Source organism: Triticum dicoccoides, chromosome 1A (assembly GCF_002162155.2).
Source record: "Triticum dicoccoides isolate Atlit2015 ecotype Zavitan chromosome 1A, WEW_v2.0, whole genome shotgun sequence".
Classification (NCBI taxonomy): domain Eukaryota; kingdom Viridiplantae; phylum Streptophyta; class Magnoliopsida; order Poales; family Poaceae; genus Triticum; species Triticum dicoccoides.
The window spans coordinates 409,154,316-409,173,218 of record NC_041380.1 but is presented as its reverse complement, the minus strand read 5'-3'; the positions used below and the strand labels follow the sequence as shown (position 1 = coordinate 409,173,218).

At 43.9% G+C, this 18,903-nt stretch overlaps 1 protein-coding gene across 1 annotated transcript; it reads right to left on the bottom strand.

Annotated features, from left to right (window-relative positions):
• Positions 1 to 14,681: 14,681 nt before the first annotated feature.
• LOC119295818 (metallothionein-like protein 1) lies at positions 14,682 to 15,285 on the bottom strand. The gene is made up of 2 exons (XM_037574293.1): positions 15,165 to 15,285; positions 14,682 to 15,077 (listed from the first exon to the last, which is right to left on the bottom strand). Exons 1-2 carry the CDS (start codon positions 15,215 to 15,217, stop codon positions 14,909 to 14,911), a joined length of 222 nt encoding a protein of 73 aa, XP_037430190.1. The 5' UTR covers positions 15,218 to 15,285; the 3' UTR covers positions 14,682 to 14,908.
• Positions 15,286 to 18,903: the final 3,618 nt, after the last annotated feature.

Here is an 18,903-nt window from a genome sequence, read left to right as displayed (position 1 = left end):
AGAGCACATTGTCGTAACATCCTAATAATATTCCTGCCACTTGGGAAGCTTTGAAATTAGTAATGCGTCACCGTTTTGTTCCTGGATATCATGAACGTGACTTGCTAAATAAACTACAACGCTTGAACCAAGGATCTAAATCTGTGGAAGACTATTATCAAGAATTGCAAATGGGCATGTTACGTTGTGGTTTAGTTGAGACCGAGGAAGCCTCTATGGCTAGGTTCTTGGGTGGATTGAATAGAGAAATTTATGACATACTTGCTTATAAAGATTATCATTCAATGACCCGTTTATTCCATCTTGCTATACATGCTGAACATGAAGTGCAGGGTCGTTCCAGACTGCGTCCTAATTTTTCTGCAGGTCGTACTTCCACATGGGCATCGCGCACTCCTGCTGCCCCGTCCACTCGCACCTCTACAACAGCACCTGCAACCTCTCGACTGGGGCCTTCTTCATCAACTTCAGCATCACATACTTCGGCACCACTGAAAAGTACTACACAAATTCCAACAAAAAGTTCATCGTCATCGTCCGCTTCCTCCAAAAGAACAAAGGATATCCAATGCCACACTTGTAAGGGATTTGGCCATGTCATGAAGGAGTGTCCTAATAAGCGTGTATTGATCATTCGTGAAGACGGCGAGTACGACTCTGCTAGTGATTTTGATAAAGACACATATGCCTTGCTTGCTACACATGAAGACGATGACACAATATCGGAGCAAGAGGAAGAACATGTGACCGCTGATGACGCCGATAAGTACATGAGCCTTATATCACATCGTGTACTTAGTGCTCAGATTGTCAAAGCAAAGAAGGATCAACGTCACAACCTCTTCCACATCAAAGGAGTCGTCAAGGAGCGTTCCGTTCGCATAATCATTGATGGAGGGAGTTGTAACAATTTAGCAAGCATTGACATGGTGGAGAAGCTCTCCCTACCTTCGCGACAACATCCACAACCATACTACATTCAATGGTTTAATGATGGTGGAAAGGTAAAGGTAACACGCATGGTGAGAGTTCCTTTTTCTTTAGGTTCATACCATGACACTATTGATTGTGATATTGTGCCTATGCAAGCTTGTTCTATGTTACTAGGAAGGCCATGGCAATATGATAAACAATGTTTACATGATGGTAGAACTAATCAGTACACTCTCACACATAAAGGAAAGAAAATCATTCTACACCCTATGTCTCCTGAGCAAATTTTAAAAGATGATCTTGCTAGGGCTAGTAGAAACACAAATATTGAGCGTACTCAATCTGAAAATCAGAAAGTTGTTGATGAGTTAGAACAATTTAATAAGCTGCACAAATCTGATCCTAGCACATCTAAAGAAATTAAATTGAAAGGTGTATCTTTCTTAGCTACACGTGCTGAAATTTTTGAGTTAGATGCTCATACTGATGAATGTTATGCTCTTATTTGCAAAGAAGTTTTGTTTTCATTTGAGGATATGCCTTCTTCTTTGCCTCCTGTTGTCGCTGACCTTTTGCAGGAGTATCATAATGTTTTTCCAAAGGAAGTACCACCGGGGCTGGCACCTATAAGAGGAATTGAACATCAAATTGACTTGATCCCTGGCGCCTCATTACCCAACCGTGCGCCGTACCGGACTAATCCAGAGGAGACTAAGGAGATTCAGCGACAAGTTCACGAACTACTTGAAAAAGGTTACATTCGTGAATCCCTTAGTCCATGTGCCGTACCAATTTTACTTGTTCCTAAAAAAGACGGTACTTCGCGTATGTGTGTTGATTGTAGAGCCATCAATAATATTACAATTCGATATCATCATCCTATTCCTAGATTAGATGACATGCTTGATGAACTCAGTGGCTCAGTTGTGTTTTCTAAAGTGGACTTGCGTAGTGGCTACCATCAAATTCGTATGAAACTAGGTGATGAATGGAAAACTGCTTTCAAAACTAAATTTGGTTTATATGAGTGGTTAGTTATGCCTTTTGGATTGACTAATGCACCTAGTACTTTCATGAGACTAATGAATGAAGTTTTGCGAGCTTTTATTGGACGATTTGTGGTAGTATATTTCGATGATATTTTGATTTATAGCAAGTCACCAGAGGAACACTTAGACCATTTGCATGCTATTTTTTCTGCTCTGCGTGATGCACGTTTATTTGGTAATATCGAGAAGTGCACTTTTTGCACGGATCGAGTCGTTTTTCTTGGCTATGTTGTGACAGCACAGGGAATTGAAGTTGATAAAGCCAAGGTTGAAGCGATCCAGAGTTGGCCGACCCCTAACTCGGTCACACAGGTACGAAGTTTTCTCGGACTTGCTGGGTTCTACCGGCGGTTCGTGAAAGATTTTAGTACCATCGCAGCGCCGCTCAACGAGCTCCCAAAGAAAAATGTGCCATTTGTTTGGAGCGACGCACAAGAGGAAGCCTTCACTATTCTTAAAGATAAGCTTATACACGCCCCTTTCCTGCAATTACCTGATTTTAATAAGATGTTTGAATTAGAATGTGATGCTAGCGGCATTGGTTTAGGTGGTGTTTTATTGCAAGAAGGAAAACCAGTAGCATACTTTAGTGAAAAGCTCAGTGGGCCTAGTCTGAATTATTCAACATATGATAAAGAACTTTATGCACTAGTTCGGACTTTGGAGACATGGCAACATTATTTATGGCCTAAGGAGTTTGTCATACATTCTGATCATGAATCCCTCAAGCATATTAGAAGTCAAAGCAAACTGAATCGTAGACACGCAAAATGGGTTGAATTTATTGAATCCTTTCCTTATGTTATTAAACACAAGAAAGGGAAGGAGAATGTTATTGCCGATGCCTTGTCTAGACGCTATACTATGTTATCACAACTTGACTTCAAAATTTTTGGACTTGAAACTATAAAAGAGAAATACGCTAATGATGTTGACTTTAAAGATATATTGCTCAATTGCAGAGAGGGTAGAACTTGGAACAAGTTCGTCATTAATGACGGATTTGTTTTTCGCGCTAACAAGCTATGCATCCCAGATAGCTCTATTCGTCTTTTGTTGTTAGAGGAGTCGCATGGAGGAGGACTTATGGGACATTTTGGCGTCAAGAAGACAGAAGACATCCTTGCTAGTCATTTCTTTTGGCCAAAAATGAGAAGGGATGTGGAGAGATATGTTGCACGCTGCATGACATGCCAAAAAGCTAAGTCACACTTGAACCCACATGGTTTATATATGTCTCTTCCTGTTCCTAGCACTCCTTGGGAAGATATATCTATGAACTTTGTATTAGGACTGCCTAGAACACGACGAGGGAGGGATAGTATATTTGTTGTTGTCGATAGATTCTCTAAGATGGCACATTTTATACCTCGTCATAAAAGTGACGATGCTACTTACATTGCTGATTTGTTCTTCAGAGAAGTAGTTCGTTTACATGGTGTGCCAAATACAATTGTTTCTGATCGTGACACAAAATTTCTTAGCCACTTTTGGAGGGTGTTGTGGACAAAATTGGGGACTAAGCTTTTATTTAGTACTACATGTCATCCTCAAACAGATGGTCAAACTGAAGTGGTTAATCGAACATTGTCTACTATGCTTAGGGCTGTTTTGAAAAAGAACTTAAAAATGTGGGAAGATTGCCTGCCTCATGTAGAGTTTGCTTATAATCATTCCGTTCATTCCACCACAAAATTATGCCCTTTCGAGATTGTTTATGGATTTATACCTCGTGCGCCAATTGATTTATTACCTATTCCATCTTCGGAGAAGGTAAACCTTGACGCTAAAGAACGTGCTGAGTTAGTATTGAAAATGCATGAGATGACTAAGAAAAATATTGAACGCATGAATGCCAAGTATAAACTTGCTGGTAGTCAGGGTAGGAAAAGTATTGTGTTTGAACCAGGTGATTTAGTATGGTTACATTTGCGAAAAGACCGCTTCCCTGATTTACGTAAGTCAAAATTAATGCCTCGTGCGGATGGACCTTTTAAAGTGCTTGAAAAAATTAATGAGAATGCATATAAGCTTGATTTGCCTGCAGAATTTCGGGTTAGTCCCACATTTAACGTTGCAGATTTAAAGCCTTATTTGGGTGATGACGATGAGATGCCGTCGAGGACGACTTCGATTCAAGAAGGGGGGATGATGAGGACATCTCTTCTATTGTTACACCCGCCGCGACTCCTACATCAGTTATTCCACCTGGTCCTATTACTAGAGCGCGAGCGAGACAAATAAATGGCCAGGTACTATCGCTCCTTTGTACATATGATTTAGCTAACGAGAATATGATATTACACTCATGTTCTGATTTAATTGTACTCAGAAACCAAGGAATCAAACAATCAATTGAAGAGGAGCCTTTAAACCAAATGGAACAACACTCTTTGTGTGCATGCTCTCAACCGTCCTTGCATGCATGCACACACCGCACCATCCATCCCATCCATCGTGCATGCCATGGTACAGGAAGCAGATGCCACAAGACCCAAGCCAATTGATTTTTGTTGCATGGACCAAGATACACCACGTTTTGGGCCATGGTGGGCCAACACGATTTGACTACTTCCTACGTGCAGCACTCGGTCGCCGTACGGACCGGTGTCCGATCAGCCCCAGGCGGCATCTGCTTTAATAAATAGCTAGGTTAAGTTAGGGTTTAGACTCGGGTTTTATTGTATTGTCTAGCCATCGCTATAATTCGCATCTACGAGACGTGTAGGACTACCGCCTTGTCAGATCCACAGTGGAACCCCAACTTTTCATCTAGTTCGTGTGCTCAGTTTATTATCCGCAATTTCAGTTGCAATTCACCTTTGTTCTTGCCGGTTCTTCAGTTGCTTGCAGGAACTTGAACCTCGTTGTTCAGGTTGATCGTGCCTACGGCAAGGTCAATAACCATCGGAGATTGGTTTAGCGATTGTCGAGGCGTATCGTCGGGTACGGTATAGCCGGATCGTCAAGGTCAAAATCCACCAAATCGATAATTATCCCCACTCTCATCGAAAGATCGGGCCGCCGTCACATCAGAAATTGTATTGACCAGGACCATGCATTAGAGATACCTAGCTCTATGTTTAGTCATATGTTCGTTTTCTCGGAGAACCATTCATGTATGAGAAATACATCATTCGATGTTTAGAAATTGTATGACCAACACTTGTCTACTTGGTATCTGATTATGTCCTTGGATCATTAGTTTGTTAGGACTTGACTATGTGCCTCGAGAGAGTCTTAATGACTCAAAGGATTTTTAGAAATTTTAGAGGGTTGGAATTCTTAGTAACATTTTCAAGTACGTTGTTTGGTTTGTAGAACTATACTCCTTGTTCCTTTGCACTGCATTTCAAAGCAAAATTCCATTTACTTAAACTATTAGAAGAGTGTTTTTTTCACGACGAAATCTTGGTGGGAATTCAATCTCGTGGGATTCAAGTGGACATGACAATGGAGCCCTACATTTATCTTATTGATTTGTCTTTGGGATCACACGAATCAAATATACCCTTATCTAATGTCTCCCAACACCTGAATTATGATAGTAATTAAGTATGTCAACAAACCGTACAACTAACATGCATGCTTAGAGCATCTCCACCCATGCCCCCAACAAGCCTTCCCCACGCGATTTTTCAGCGCCGGCGCCCAAAAATCGGCCCAGTCACGTCCTAGAAGGCCGTTTTTCGTCGATTTGGGCTGAAACTGGCACCGGCTGACCCAGTTCGAACCCGGCGTGCTGGGGGGCGTCAGGGCGAGCGTTTTGGCGCAAAAGAGCCGCGGCCAGCCGAGTCAGCGACACGCGCCTCGTCGTCCTCAGAACGCCTCGGTTTCTCGCGGGGAATCAATGGGGTCAGCCTTGCCATTGATTCCTCATGGGCGGCGCGGCGATGCCTCCCCTCCCGCCACGCGTACACACAGCGCGGGGCTATAAAACCAGCCCACAGCCTCCGCCGAGCTCTGCCTCTCTCCCCGTGCGCAGCCGCCCGCCAACGTTCCTCCCCTCCCCTCTCTCCCCAACCCCATCCCGATGGCCGAGCGCTTCCCCGGCGACACGGCGGCGGCCAACGTCTTCGGCTGAACGCTCGCTCCACGAGTGGGAGGCCTACCACTTCTTCGAGGTGAACATCCCGGTGCCACCGGACATGCGCGTCGGGCCGACGAGGTGTGCTATGTCTTGAGCTTGCGTTGGTTTTCCCCGAAGAGGAAGGGATGATGCAGCAGAGCAGCGTAAGTATTTCCCTCAGTTTTTGAGAACCAAGGTATCAATCCAGTAGGAGCCCACGCTCAAGTCCCTCGTACCTGTACAAAGCGATAGCTACTCGCAACCAACGCGATTAGGGTTTGTCAAGCCCTTTACGGTCACTTACGAGAGTGAGATCTGATAGATAGAATATTTTTGGTATTTTTGATATAAAGATGCAAAGTAAAAAGTAAAGGCAAAGTAAATATCAAAACAATATAAAAGTGATGGAGATTGATATGATGAGAATAGACCCGGGGGCCATAGGTTTCACTAGTGGCTTCTCTCAAGAGCATAAGTATTCTACGGTGGGTGAACAAATTACTGTTGAGCAATTGATAGAATTGTGCATAATTATGAGAATATCTAGGCATGATCAGGTATATAGGCATCACGTCCGTGACAAGTAGATCGAAACGATTTTGCATCTACTACTATTACTCCACTTATCGACCGCTATCCAGCATGCATCTAGAGTATTAAGTTAAAAACAGAGTAACGCCTTAAGCAAGATGACATGATGTAGAGAGATAAATTCATGCAATATGAAATAAACCCCATCTTGTTATCCTCGATGGCAACGATACAATACGTGCCTTGCTGCCCCTTCTGTCACTGGGTAAGGACACCGCAAGATCGAACCCAAAGCTAAGCACTTCTCCCATGGCAAGAACTACCAATCTAGTTGGCCAAACCAAACGGATAATTCAAAGAGACTTGCAAAGATAACCAATCATACATAAAAGAATTCAGAGAAGATTCAAATATTATTCATAGATAGACTTGATCATAAACCCACAATTCATCGGTCTCAACAAACACACCACAAAAAGAAGATTACATCGAATAGATCTCCACAAGAGAGGGGGAGAACTTTGTATTGAGATTCAAAGAGAGAGAAGAAGCCATCTAGCTACTAACTATGGACCCGAAGGTCTGAGGTAAACTACTCACACTTCATCGGAGGGGGCTATGATGATGTAGAAGCCCTCCGTGATGATGGCCCTCTTCCAGCGGAGCTTCGGAATAGGCCCCAAGATGGGATCTCGTGGATACAGAAAGTTGCGGCGGTGGAATTAGGTTTTTGGCTCCTGTTCTGATCATTTGGGGGTACGTGTGTACATATAGGAGGAAGGAGTACGTCGGTGGAGCACCGAGGGTCCCACGAGGCAGGGGGCGCGCCCTAGGGGGGGGGGGAGCCCCCACCCTCGTGACCACCTCTTTGATCCCTTGCAGTAGGGTCCAAGTCTCCTGGATCACGTTCGGTGAGAAAATCACGTTCCCGAAGATTTTATTCCGTTTGGACTCCGTTTGATATTCTTTTTATCCGAAACACTGAAATAGGCAAAAAACAACAATTCTAGGCTGGGCCTCCGGTTAATAGGTTAGTCCCAAAAATAATATAAAAGTGGAAAATAAAGCCCAATATAGTACAAAACAGTAGATAATATAGCATGGAGCAATCAAAAATTATAGATACGTTGGAGACGTATCAGGCATCCCCAAGCTTAATTCCCGCTCGTCCTCGAGTAGGTAAATGATAAAAAGAGAATTTTTGATGCGGAGTGCTACTTGGCATAATTTCAATGCAAATCTTCTTAATTGTGGTATGAATATTTAGAATAGAAAGATTCAAGACAAAAGTTTATATTGACATAGAAAATAATAATACTTCAAGCATACTAACAAAGCAATTATGTCTTCTCAAAATATCATGGCCAAAGAAAGTTATCCCTACAAAATCATATAGTCTGGCTATGCTCCATCTTTCCCACACAAAGTATTTAAATCATGCACAACCCCGATGACAAGCCAAGCAATTGTTTCATACTCTAACTTTTTCAAAACTTTTTCAATCTTCACACAATACATGAGCTTGAGCCATGGATATAACACTATAGGTGGAATAGAATGATGGTTGTGGAGAAGACAAAAAGGAGAAGATAGTCTCACATCAACTAGGCGTATCAACGGGCTATGGAGATTCCATCAATAGATATCAATGTGAGTGAGTAGGAATTGCTATGCAACGGATGCACTAGAGCTATAAATGTATGAATGCTCAATAAAAGAAACTAGTGGGTGTGCATCCAACTTGCTTGCTCACGAAGACCTAGGGCAATTTGAGGAATCCCATCATTGGAATATACAAGCCAAGTTCTATAACATAAAATTCCCACTAGTATATGAAAGTGACAATATATGAGACTCTCTATATGAAGAACATGGTGCTACTTTGAAGCACAATATATGAGACTTGCTATATCATGGTGCTACTTTGAAGCACAAGTGTGGAAAAAAGGATAGTAGCATTGCCCCTTTTTTATTTATTTATATTTTTTGGGCCTTCTTTTTTTTCTCTTTGGCCTTTTTTGGGACAATGCTCTATTGAATGATGATCATAACACCTCTATTTATTTACAACTCAATGACTACAACTCGATACTAAAACAAAGTATGACTCTATATGAATGCCTCCTGGCGGTGTACCAGGATATGCAATGAATCAAGAGTGACAAGTATGAAAGAATTATGAACGGTGGCTTTGCCACAAATACTATGTCAACTACATGATCATGCTAAGCAATATGACAATGATGGATGTGTCATGATGAACTAGATGGTGGAAAGTTGCATGGCAATATATCTCGGAATGGCTATGGAAATGCCATAATAGGTAGGTATGGTGGCTGTTTTGAGGAAGGTATATGGTAGGTGTATGATACCGGCGAAAGGTGCGTGGTATTAAAGAGGCTAGCAAAGGTGGAAGGATGAGAGTGCGTATAATCCATGGACTCAACATTAGTCATAAAGAACTCATATACTTATTGCAAAAATTTAGAAGTTATCAAAGCAAAGTATTACGCGCATGCTCCTAGGGGGATAGATTGGTAGGAAAAGACCATCGCTCGTCCCCGACCGCCACTCATAAGGAAGACAATCAATAAATAAATCATGCTCCGACTTCATCACATAACGGTTCACCATACGTGCATGCTACAGGAATCACAAACTTCAACACAAGTATTCTTTAAATTCACAACTACTCAACTAGCATGACTTTAATATTATCACCTTCATATCTCAAAACAATTATCATGCTTCAATCTTTTCTTAGTATTCAACACACTCAAAAGAAAGTTTCACAAATCTTGAATACCAAGCATATTATTATTAGGCAAATTACCATGCTATTAAGAGACTCTCAAATTAATTTAAGTGAAGCATGAGAGATCAATAGTTTCTTTAAAACGAATCCACCACCGTTCTCTAAAAGGTCTAAGTGAAGCACACAGAGCAAAATTATCTAGCTTAAAAGATATAAGTGAAGCACATAGAGCAAAACTATCTAGCTCAAAGGATATAAGTGAAGCACATAGAGCAAAATTATCTAGCTCAAAGGATATAAGTGAAGCACATAGAGTATTCTATCAAATTTTAATTCATGTATGGCTCTCTCAAAAGGTGTGTACAGCAAGGATGATTGTGGCATACTAACAAACAAAGACACAAATAATACAAGATGCTCCAAGCAAAACACATATCATGTTGGTGAATAAAAATATAGCTCCAAGTAAATTACCGATGGAAGTGGACGAAAGAGGGGATGCCTTCCGGGGCATCCCCAAGCTTTGACTTTTTGGTGTCCTTGGATTATATTGGTGGTGCCATGGGCATCCCCAAGCTTAGGCTCTTGCCACTCCTTGTTCCATGATCCATCAAAAGAATTCACCCAAAACTTGAAAACTTCACAACACAAAACTCAAAATAGAAAACTCGTGAGCTCCGTTAGCGAAAGAAAACAAAAGACCACTTCAAGGTACTGTAATAAACTCATTCTTTATTTATATTAGTGTTAAACCTACTGTATTCCAACTTCTCTATGGATTATAAACTATTTTACTAGCCATAGATTCATCAAAATAAGCAAACAACACATGAAAAACAGAATCTGTCAAAAATAGAATAGTCTGTAGTAATCTGTAGCTAGCACAATCTGGAACCCCAAAAATTCTAAAATAAATTGCTTGACATGAGGAATTTATCTATTAATCACCTTCAAAAATAATTAACTAAATAGCACTCTTCAAATAAAAATGACAGCAGTTCTCGTGAGCACTAAAGTTTTTGTTTTTTACAGCAAGTTCAACAAAACTTTCCCCAAGTCTTCTCAACGGTTCTACTTGGCACAAACACTAATTAAACACAAAAAACACAACCAAAACAGAGGCTAAATAATTTATTTATTACTAAATAGGAGCAAAAGCAAGAAACAAAAATAAAATTGGGTTGCCTCCCAACAAGCGCCATCGTTTAACGCCCCTAGCTAGGCATAACGAGCAAGAATAGATCTAGGTATTGCCATATTTGGTAGGCAATTCTTCAATTAGGCATCTGCCATCTTTAGGAATTTCTTTCTTTTTATTAATTATCAAACTTTTAGGCACAAGATCGAAAAATTCATTTGTAATAAATGGTTCTTTAATGATAGCAAAAAGATTGGGATGAATACTTATAGATTTAAGATCAACAGTTTCCTTACTAGAAGATTCACCCTTATTTTTAGGAACATACATAAGCTTGGCAATTTTAGTAGGAGGGCTAGGAGTATTCTTTACGGAAGAAAACGCGGTTCCCAAATTTGTAATGATACTCTCAAGTTTATCAATTATAGTAGAATCCAAGTTCATCTTCTCATTAACTATGGGTTCCTTTTCCTTAATATTTTTTAAGGTCATTCCTACCTTAGATCCATATTGAGTAATTTGATTGTGGATCTTTTTATCTAGATTTTCAATTAATTCAATAGTAGAAACTTTATGTTCAATAATTTCAAGTCTTTGCATAACATGCTCCAAAGTTAACATGGTTCCATTAACCAAAAGAGGTGGTGAGCCAAATAAATCTATCATAGCATTATAAGAATCAAAAGTATGGCTACCCAAGAAGTTCCCTCCGGTAATGGTATCGAGAATATTCTATACCAAGGATTAACACCTACATAAAAATTGCGAAGAAGAACTAAGGTAGATTGTTTCCTGGTAGATCTATTTTGAGCATTGCAAATTCTATACCAAGCATCTTTTAGATTTTCTCCCTCCCTTTGTTTAAAATTCAAAACTTCACTCTCGGGAGACAACGGAGAAGATATGAGACTAGTCATGACGACAAGCAAACAAACTAGCACACGAGCAAACAAAAAGGCAAACAGAGAGGGAGGATAGAGAGAGAGGGCAAATAAAACGGCAAGGGTGAATTGGGGGGAGAGGAAAACGAGAGGCAAATGGCAAATAATGTAATGCGAGAGATAGGGATTGTGATGGGTACTTGGTATGCTGACTTTTGCGTAGACTCCCCGGCAACGGCGCTAGAAATCCTTCTTGCTACGTCTTGAGCTTGCGTTGCTTTTCCCCGAAGAGGAAGGGATGATGAAGCAGAGCAGCGTAAGTATTTCTCTCAGTTTTTGAGAACCAAGGTATCAATCCAGTAGGAGCCCACGCTCAAGTCCCTCGTACCTGCACAAAGTGATAGCTACTCGCAACCAACGCGATTAGGGGTTGTCAGGCCCTTCACGGCCACTTACGCGAGTGAGATCTGATAGATAGAATATTTTTTTGGTATTTTTGATATAAATATGCAAAGTAAAAAGTAAAGGCAAAGTAAATAGCAAAACAATATAAAAGTGATGGAGATTGATATGATGAGAATAGATCCGGGGGCCATAGGTTTCACTAGTGGCTTCTCTCAAGAGCATAAGTATTCTACGGTGGGTGAACAAATTACTGTTGAGCAATTGATAGAATTGTGCATAATTATGAGAATATCTAGGCATGATCATGTATATAGGCATCACGTCCGTGACAAGTAGATCGAAACGATTCTGCATCTACTACTATTACTCCACTCATCGACCGCTATCCAGCATGCATCTAGAGTATTAAGTTAAAAACAGAGTAACGCCTTAAGCAAGATGACATGATGTAGAGAGATAAATTCATGCAATATGAAATAAACCCCATCTTGTTATCCTCGATGGCAACGATACAATACGTGCCTTGCTGCCCCTTCTGTCACTGGGTAAGGACACCGCAAGATCGAACCCAAAGCTAAGCACTTCTCCCATGGCAAGAACTACCAATCTAGTTGGCCAAATCAAACGGATAATTCAAAGAGACTTGCAAAGATAACCAATCATACATAAAAGAATTTAGAGAAGATTCAAATATTATTCATAGATAGACTTGATCATAAAACCACAATTCATCGGTCTCAACAAACACACTGCAAAAAGAAGATTACATCGAATAGATCTCCACAAGAGAGGGGGAGAACTTTGTATTGAGATTCAAAGAGAGAGAAGAAGCCATCTAGCTACTAACTATGACCCGAAGGTCTGAGGTAAACTACTCACACTTCATCGGAGGGGGCTATGATGATGTAGAAGCCCTCCGTGATGACGGCCCTCTTCCGGCGGAGCTCCGGAACAGGCCCCAAGATGGGATCTCGTGGATACAGAAAGTTGCGGCGGTGGAATTAGGTTTTTGGCTTTTGTTCTGATCGTTTGGGGGTACGTGTGTATATATAGGAGGAATGAGTACGTCGGTGGAGCACCAAGGGGCCACGAGGCAAGGGGGCGCGCCCTAGGGGGGGCGCCCCCCACCCTCGTGACCACCTCTTTGATCCCTTGCAGTAGGGTCCAAGTCTCCTGGATCACGTTCGGTGAGAAAATCACGTTCCCGAAGATTTTATTCCGTTTGGACTCCGTTTGATATTCCGTTTATCCGAAACACTGAAATAGGCAAAAAACAGCAATGCTGGGCTGGGCCTCCGGTTAATAGGTTATTCCCAAAAATAATATAAAAGTGGAAAATAAAGCCCAATATAGTCCAAAACAGTAGATAATATAGCATGGAGCAATCAAAAATTATAGATACGTTGGAGACGTATCAAGGTGGAGGCTCAGCAACGGGGGCGTCCCCATTCCCCCGGTGCCCGATGTCGATGCGCGCCCGCCATCTTCGCCGTCGAGGTCGACCGCGTGCGGGCGTCCCCCACGAAGGAGCAACGCGCCCTCCCCCAGTACGCCGCTGACAACCACGCGTCGTGGGCGGCGTACTTCCAGCACCGGCAGGCACAGCGGCTGGCATCCACCAACGGGGCGCCGATGGTGGGGGGCGTCAAGAATAGCGAGGGACGCCGCGTATGATGGGGCGCCCCCGGCCGCATGCTCCACGAGGTGCTCCAGCACCTCGAGGGCGGCAATGACCCGCCGCTGGCATACGATGTCGCGGCGGCCGCCCCGGTCCTCCGCCGGAGCGTCGGGTAATGGATGCCCAGGAGGTTCGGCTCCTCCTCGTCTTCCTCCTCTCACTCCTCCTCCCGCTCCTCTTCCCATTCCTCCGGCTCGCCGGCGGTGTTCAGCGTCAAGGCCGAGCCTGCAACAGAGACGCCGCTCGGCCGGCGCACCTGCAGCGCCGACATTGTCATCAACGAGGGTGGTCGGTGCGCCTCCTCCTTGGCTCCTTCGCGCTACGTCAAACCGAAGACGAAGCCGGGGATCGCTGCCGTGAAGACGGAGCCGGGGTGCGCCGTCGTGAAGAAGGAGCCGGGGCTCGCCGGCGGCGTCAAGGAGGTGCAGCGCCAGCGCTTCGCCTATGAGTGGTTCGAAGCTCGGCGCCGTGGCCGGGACAAGGGAGGCGTCGTCGTCCTCGACGACAGTGACGACGACGCGCCGCCGCCACCGGTCCGCCAGGGCGACGCCGGGCAGGGGTCCAGCAGGGGCGTCCGCGTCAAGGAGGAGAAGGCCGCCGCCGACGACGGCGACGTCGGCGACTTCGCCGCGCTCAGCGACTTCTTCACCCCTTAGTTGTAGTTGACGTCGGCGAACCCGCTCGCCCCCACGCCGATTTTAGCGCCGGCTCGCCCCCCAGGCGGCGATTTTACGCGCCCCCTGGGGGGCCAACGGCTGGAGATGCTCTTAGGCATACATTTGGTTGCATGGAGTTCCCACACAAACCACTGAGGACAAGCCGAAACAAGTCAAACCCTTTTGTTTGGTTGCGTGCATAAGGCCCGTTGTGCTCACCTTGCAACACAAGTGGTGAAATTACCCACTCGGCAATCATTCAAAAATGGTACCCCCTCCTCTACTCTCATTGCATGTGATGAACCGATGATATATGATATTTAGAAATAAAGTACTATGATAATTATTTCAAATTGCATGGTAATAACACAATCCTTAAGCCTACTTAATGCATAACTTGTTTTTATCTTTCTCTCTCCCATCACCAGGCTTGTCTCTACTTCCAAACCTTTGTAGTAACTTATTTTTAAGAAATATATGTTCATGTAGAGAAATATACTGGCACCCGTTTGTGAAAGAATTATGTTTATCTTTCATCTTTCTATGTTACGAAATAAGATAGAAATATGTAAGACGCGGCTAATAATTCACACTTTGCGCGAACCTGTTTTGTATATATTCACTTCAGTTCAGATGGACCATTTCAAAGACACACATATAGACTCCGCGCACACAAACACAAAATTTCACAAGTCACAAAGACACCAATAGCAAACCAAACCACAGCACCAACCAGACGGCCGGCGCCGGTTTCATTATTCGCACTCGATCACACACGGCACAATCACCAGAAGCGCATCAACCGCTTGCACCTTAGCAGTTGCAAGGGTCGCACTTGCAGCTGGCGCCACAGCTACAGCCGTGGGCGGCCTCACCGGACTCGGCGGCCTCCTCGAACTGCACCTTCGCAGGCCCGACGCCAAGGACGACGGCGGTGGCCTGCACGGTGGCGCCGCTCTTCTCCAAGTCAGGGTACATCTTGCTGCATCAGGCGAATCAAAATAATCAGCTCAACTACTCAGTGGCAACTCACCCTAGTTTACAAGAGAGAGAGAGAAAGCATGCATACCCGCAGTTGCAGTTTGAGCCGCAGCCGCAGCTTGATCCACAGCTGCAAGACATCCTTCGTGATGCTGTAAGCTCGGCCGTCGAAGATGAAAGACTTGATTGGGATGGTGAGCAGTGGGCGATGCATATGCTCGGCTTGTGCACCTCTATTTATAGGCGTGCTAGTGTGTTGGAAAAGGCGTTGTTGCGTGTATGTACACGATGCATATGCCTGGAATAGGTCGTCACAAGTTATTTTTCATCCAATGGCGCTTTCTAAATTCAGTGTGTTAATTTCAAACTATATTGTGCTGGGATATGGTTGCTTTTTTTTCTTGAGAGAAATTTCCAATCTATTCATCAGTCATGGCAGTACAGAAAACACCTAGCGACAACTATAAACACTGGAGCGAGCCGAAGACGTGCCGCTGTCATCGCCCCTCCCTCACCGAAGCCGGACAAACCTTGTTGTAGTAGATAGTCGGGCAGTTGTCGTGCTAAGGCCCCAAATGACTAGCATATCAGAGTAGCAACCATCGCTGATGAAGAGCGTTGTAGATCGGAATCATCAAACCTGTAACCACACGAACGAAAGACAAACAAAAATCGGATCCAAATAGATCCACCGAAGACCAGCACCGACCGAATTTCGTGAGATCCGACGGAGACACATCTCCACACATTCTCCGACGACACTATTCGCACCATTAGGGCAGGGATATGACGTGGGAGACATTATTCCTATTGAGTGATATCACCACCACCACACAGCCCCAACTAAAACATTAAACCTAACAAAAACGAAAACAAGGTCTTAGCTTTCTGCTAAAGCAACAATGCGTAGTTGACTTTCCTTCCCTTTTGATTATATAGCACCAACACTAACGTTAGTCGATTAATTAGTGAACGTACGATATCAAGAGCTAATAAGATTGTGACACTATTTTAAGTCATTTTACAATTACTAACATTGCGGTCGTTGTACGCCTGCAAAAATGAGCCTTCTTTGTGTTGTGATCTCTTATGCTTACCATCATTTACTTTGATTGTTTTTTGCCTCAAAAGGAACCATTTTTTCTTTAAAAAGAGGGAATATCCCTCGGCATGTGCATCGAGTCATACACACAACCTTTCTCAAAAGGAACCAATAACGTTCAGATGAAGAAATATTTATTGGACTCATCATTCTTTTATAAGAAAAGTCCTTCCATCTACTAATAATATATAACAATAGCACAAAGATTTTTAAGAGTAACTAAAATTACAACTAGGTCGACGGACCACCTGGCGAAGACTACAAACACAGAGACAAGCCGAAGGTATGCCACTGTCACCGCCCCTCCCTCACCAGAGACAGGAAAATTCTTGTCGTAATTGACAATTAGGAGTCATCGTGCTAAGAGGTCCAACATGCCAATACATCAGTGCAGCAACCGTCAGCGATGAAAAAAGGGCATAACAAAAGGACTGCACATACAAATACACCAACGACCACAAGCGCCGGCCGAATTCAAACGGACCTGCTGTAACGTCCCGGATGTAACATTCCATAATTGTAACTCCAACTCTTGCCATTTCCGGCAATGTTATATATTATATCCTCCGTGGTTGGGTTTTGTCTTCGTTTTGCATTTTGTTCATATCATGCATTTCATCTCATGTCATCATGTGCATCTCTTTTGCATTCGTGTTCGTCTCATGCATTCATTCATTTTTCCCGTTGTTCGTTTCAGAATCCCACACTCACACATGCACCCGTTGCACCTCTAAAATCCCGTTTCGTGAGCGGGAGAAAAACATTCTCGGAATGGGCCGAGATTTATTGAGTGGCCTTGGTACATCACCGGTAGGCCGCCTGTCAAATTTCATTCCATTTGGAGGTCGTTTGATACCCCAACAGTTAACCGTGTAACCGCCGAAACCCCTCTTTCTTTGCAGCCCAACACCCCTCCAAAACAACCCACTAGCCCAACTAAACCACTTTCATGCTCTCCATCGCTGGATCACGATTGTGTGGGGAAAACCGCACCTGATTTGGACTCTCCTAACTCCCTCTACTTATAAAAAGCCCCCCCCCCTCCGAAATCACGGGCAAACCATAGCCATTCCGCTCCCCTCCGCCGCCGGACACGTCCGCCCGGACCGGACGCGTCTGCGCCGCCACGCCCGGACCAATCGGGGGTTGCCACGTGGCCTCCCTGCTCCTTCCACCGCCACCGGCCCGCCGAGATCGCGCGGGGCCCTCCCGGCCCGCGCGCCGCTCCCCGCTCCCCGCCGTCGCGCCGCCGCCTCCCGGCCCGCGCCACCGCATCTCGCAGCCGCTCCGCCGCCTTCACCGCCGCACCTCGTCGCTGGTCGCCGCCGTCACCTTTGCCCCCGCTCGCCGGAGCTCCCCGAGCCCTGCACCTCGCCACCGGCCGCCGTCGTCGCCGGATCCCGCCTCGCCGCACCTTGTCACCGGATCCGACCTCGCCGCCCGCCTCGGTTCGGGCGCCCAGTCAAACCCTAGATCCAGAGGTCGTTTTTTCTCTAATTCCCCGAAATATTTCATCTCATGTGCACATGTTCGACCGTCCATAAGTTCGTGCTCGTAGCTCCATTTTGCGTGCATGATATACCGAAATGTTCATCTAGTGATGCTCTACATGCTAGTGTCATTTGCATGCATGTTACTGTCCATATTTATGCCCTAATCTTCGTTGCAAAAGTGCTAAATGATGTTGTTTGCTGGAATCCATCATAACTTGTGGTTTTGTCTTTTTCATAGCATTTTGTGTGTTTGTCCTTTGAGCATCATGTCTACATGTTTTAGGAGCATCTTCATGCCATCTTTACAATGGTGCAATCTTTGTTTTTATGTGCCCTGTGGTGACTAGAATAGGCATGCAAGTAGGCCACTTGATGTTGCTGATTTCATCCACTTAGTTTTTTTGCTAAGTCTTTTCCTGTTACATTAGATTGCCATGTTGACGTGTTGCCTCTAGTGAATCCATACATATTTTGATGAAGTTCAGTAAGGATATTTTGAAGATATGGTTATTATCTATTCATTCATGCCTTTGTTGGTAATTATGGGGTACTGTATATTGTCATTACCGTGCTCTCCTTTTGCTAAATATTATTACTGTCAGTCTGTTAACAGGAGCATTTTTGCCATGTGTTTTGCTAGTGATCCATGCACCCTATGACTATGCTCTTGCCATGTTTAGCTTCATAAATGTGTCTTGTTACTGTTAGTTGCTTCCTTATGCCATGAAATGTCTTGTGGTGAGTGGCACAAGCTTGCAAAGTTGCTATCATGAATCTGTTTCTGCCATGCCATGTTTTCTTCTATCTGAATCTGTTCATATCACTTGCCATATTTGCATTGATGCTACCATCTTTTCTGTGCATCTTTGGCTTAGTTCAGTAAGGGAGTTTTGTTCATTGCTTTTAGTACTAGCATGCCATCCTCAAGTTTGCCATGATAGGTTTCTGTAGCATGTAGTTTACTAGCTCTAAACATTGCTACCTGATGCTGTCTATGCCATGTTCAATATTTTCACCAAGTCTGTGAAGCTGTTGTCATTTGCATTTTGGCCATGCTGTTTTAGACTTGTTCTAGTAAGTTCTAGCAGCAGCTCAGTGTTCATGATTTATAGAGCTTCACCTGTACTTCACTGCCATGTGTTTTGTTGTTATATTGGAGTGTTGTAGCATAGTTTCATGATGTATCTTAAGTGCTATGTTGCTGTTAAGCGCAATTTTGCATCGTTCTTGTT

Bases quoted from the DNA above. Each gene is read 5' to 3' on its own strand.
- LOC119295818 (XM_037574293.1), bottom strand. From the start codon at position 15,217: ATGTCTTGCAGCTGTGGATCAAGCTGCGGCTGCGGCTCAAACTGCAAC. The intron at 15,078-15,164 runs GTATGCATGCTT...CGCCTGATGCAG, and splicing joins GGCTCAAACTGCAACTGCGG to CAAGATGTACCCTGACTTGG.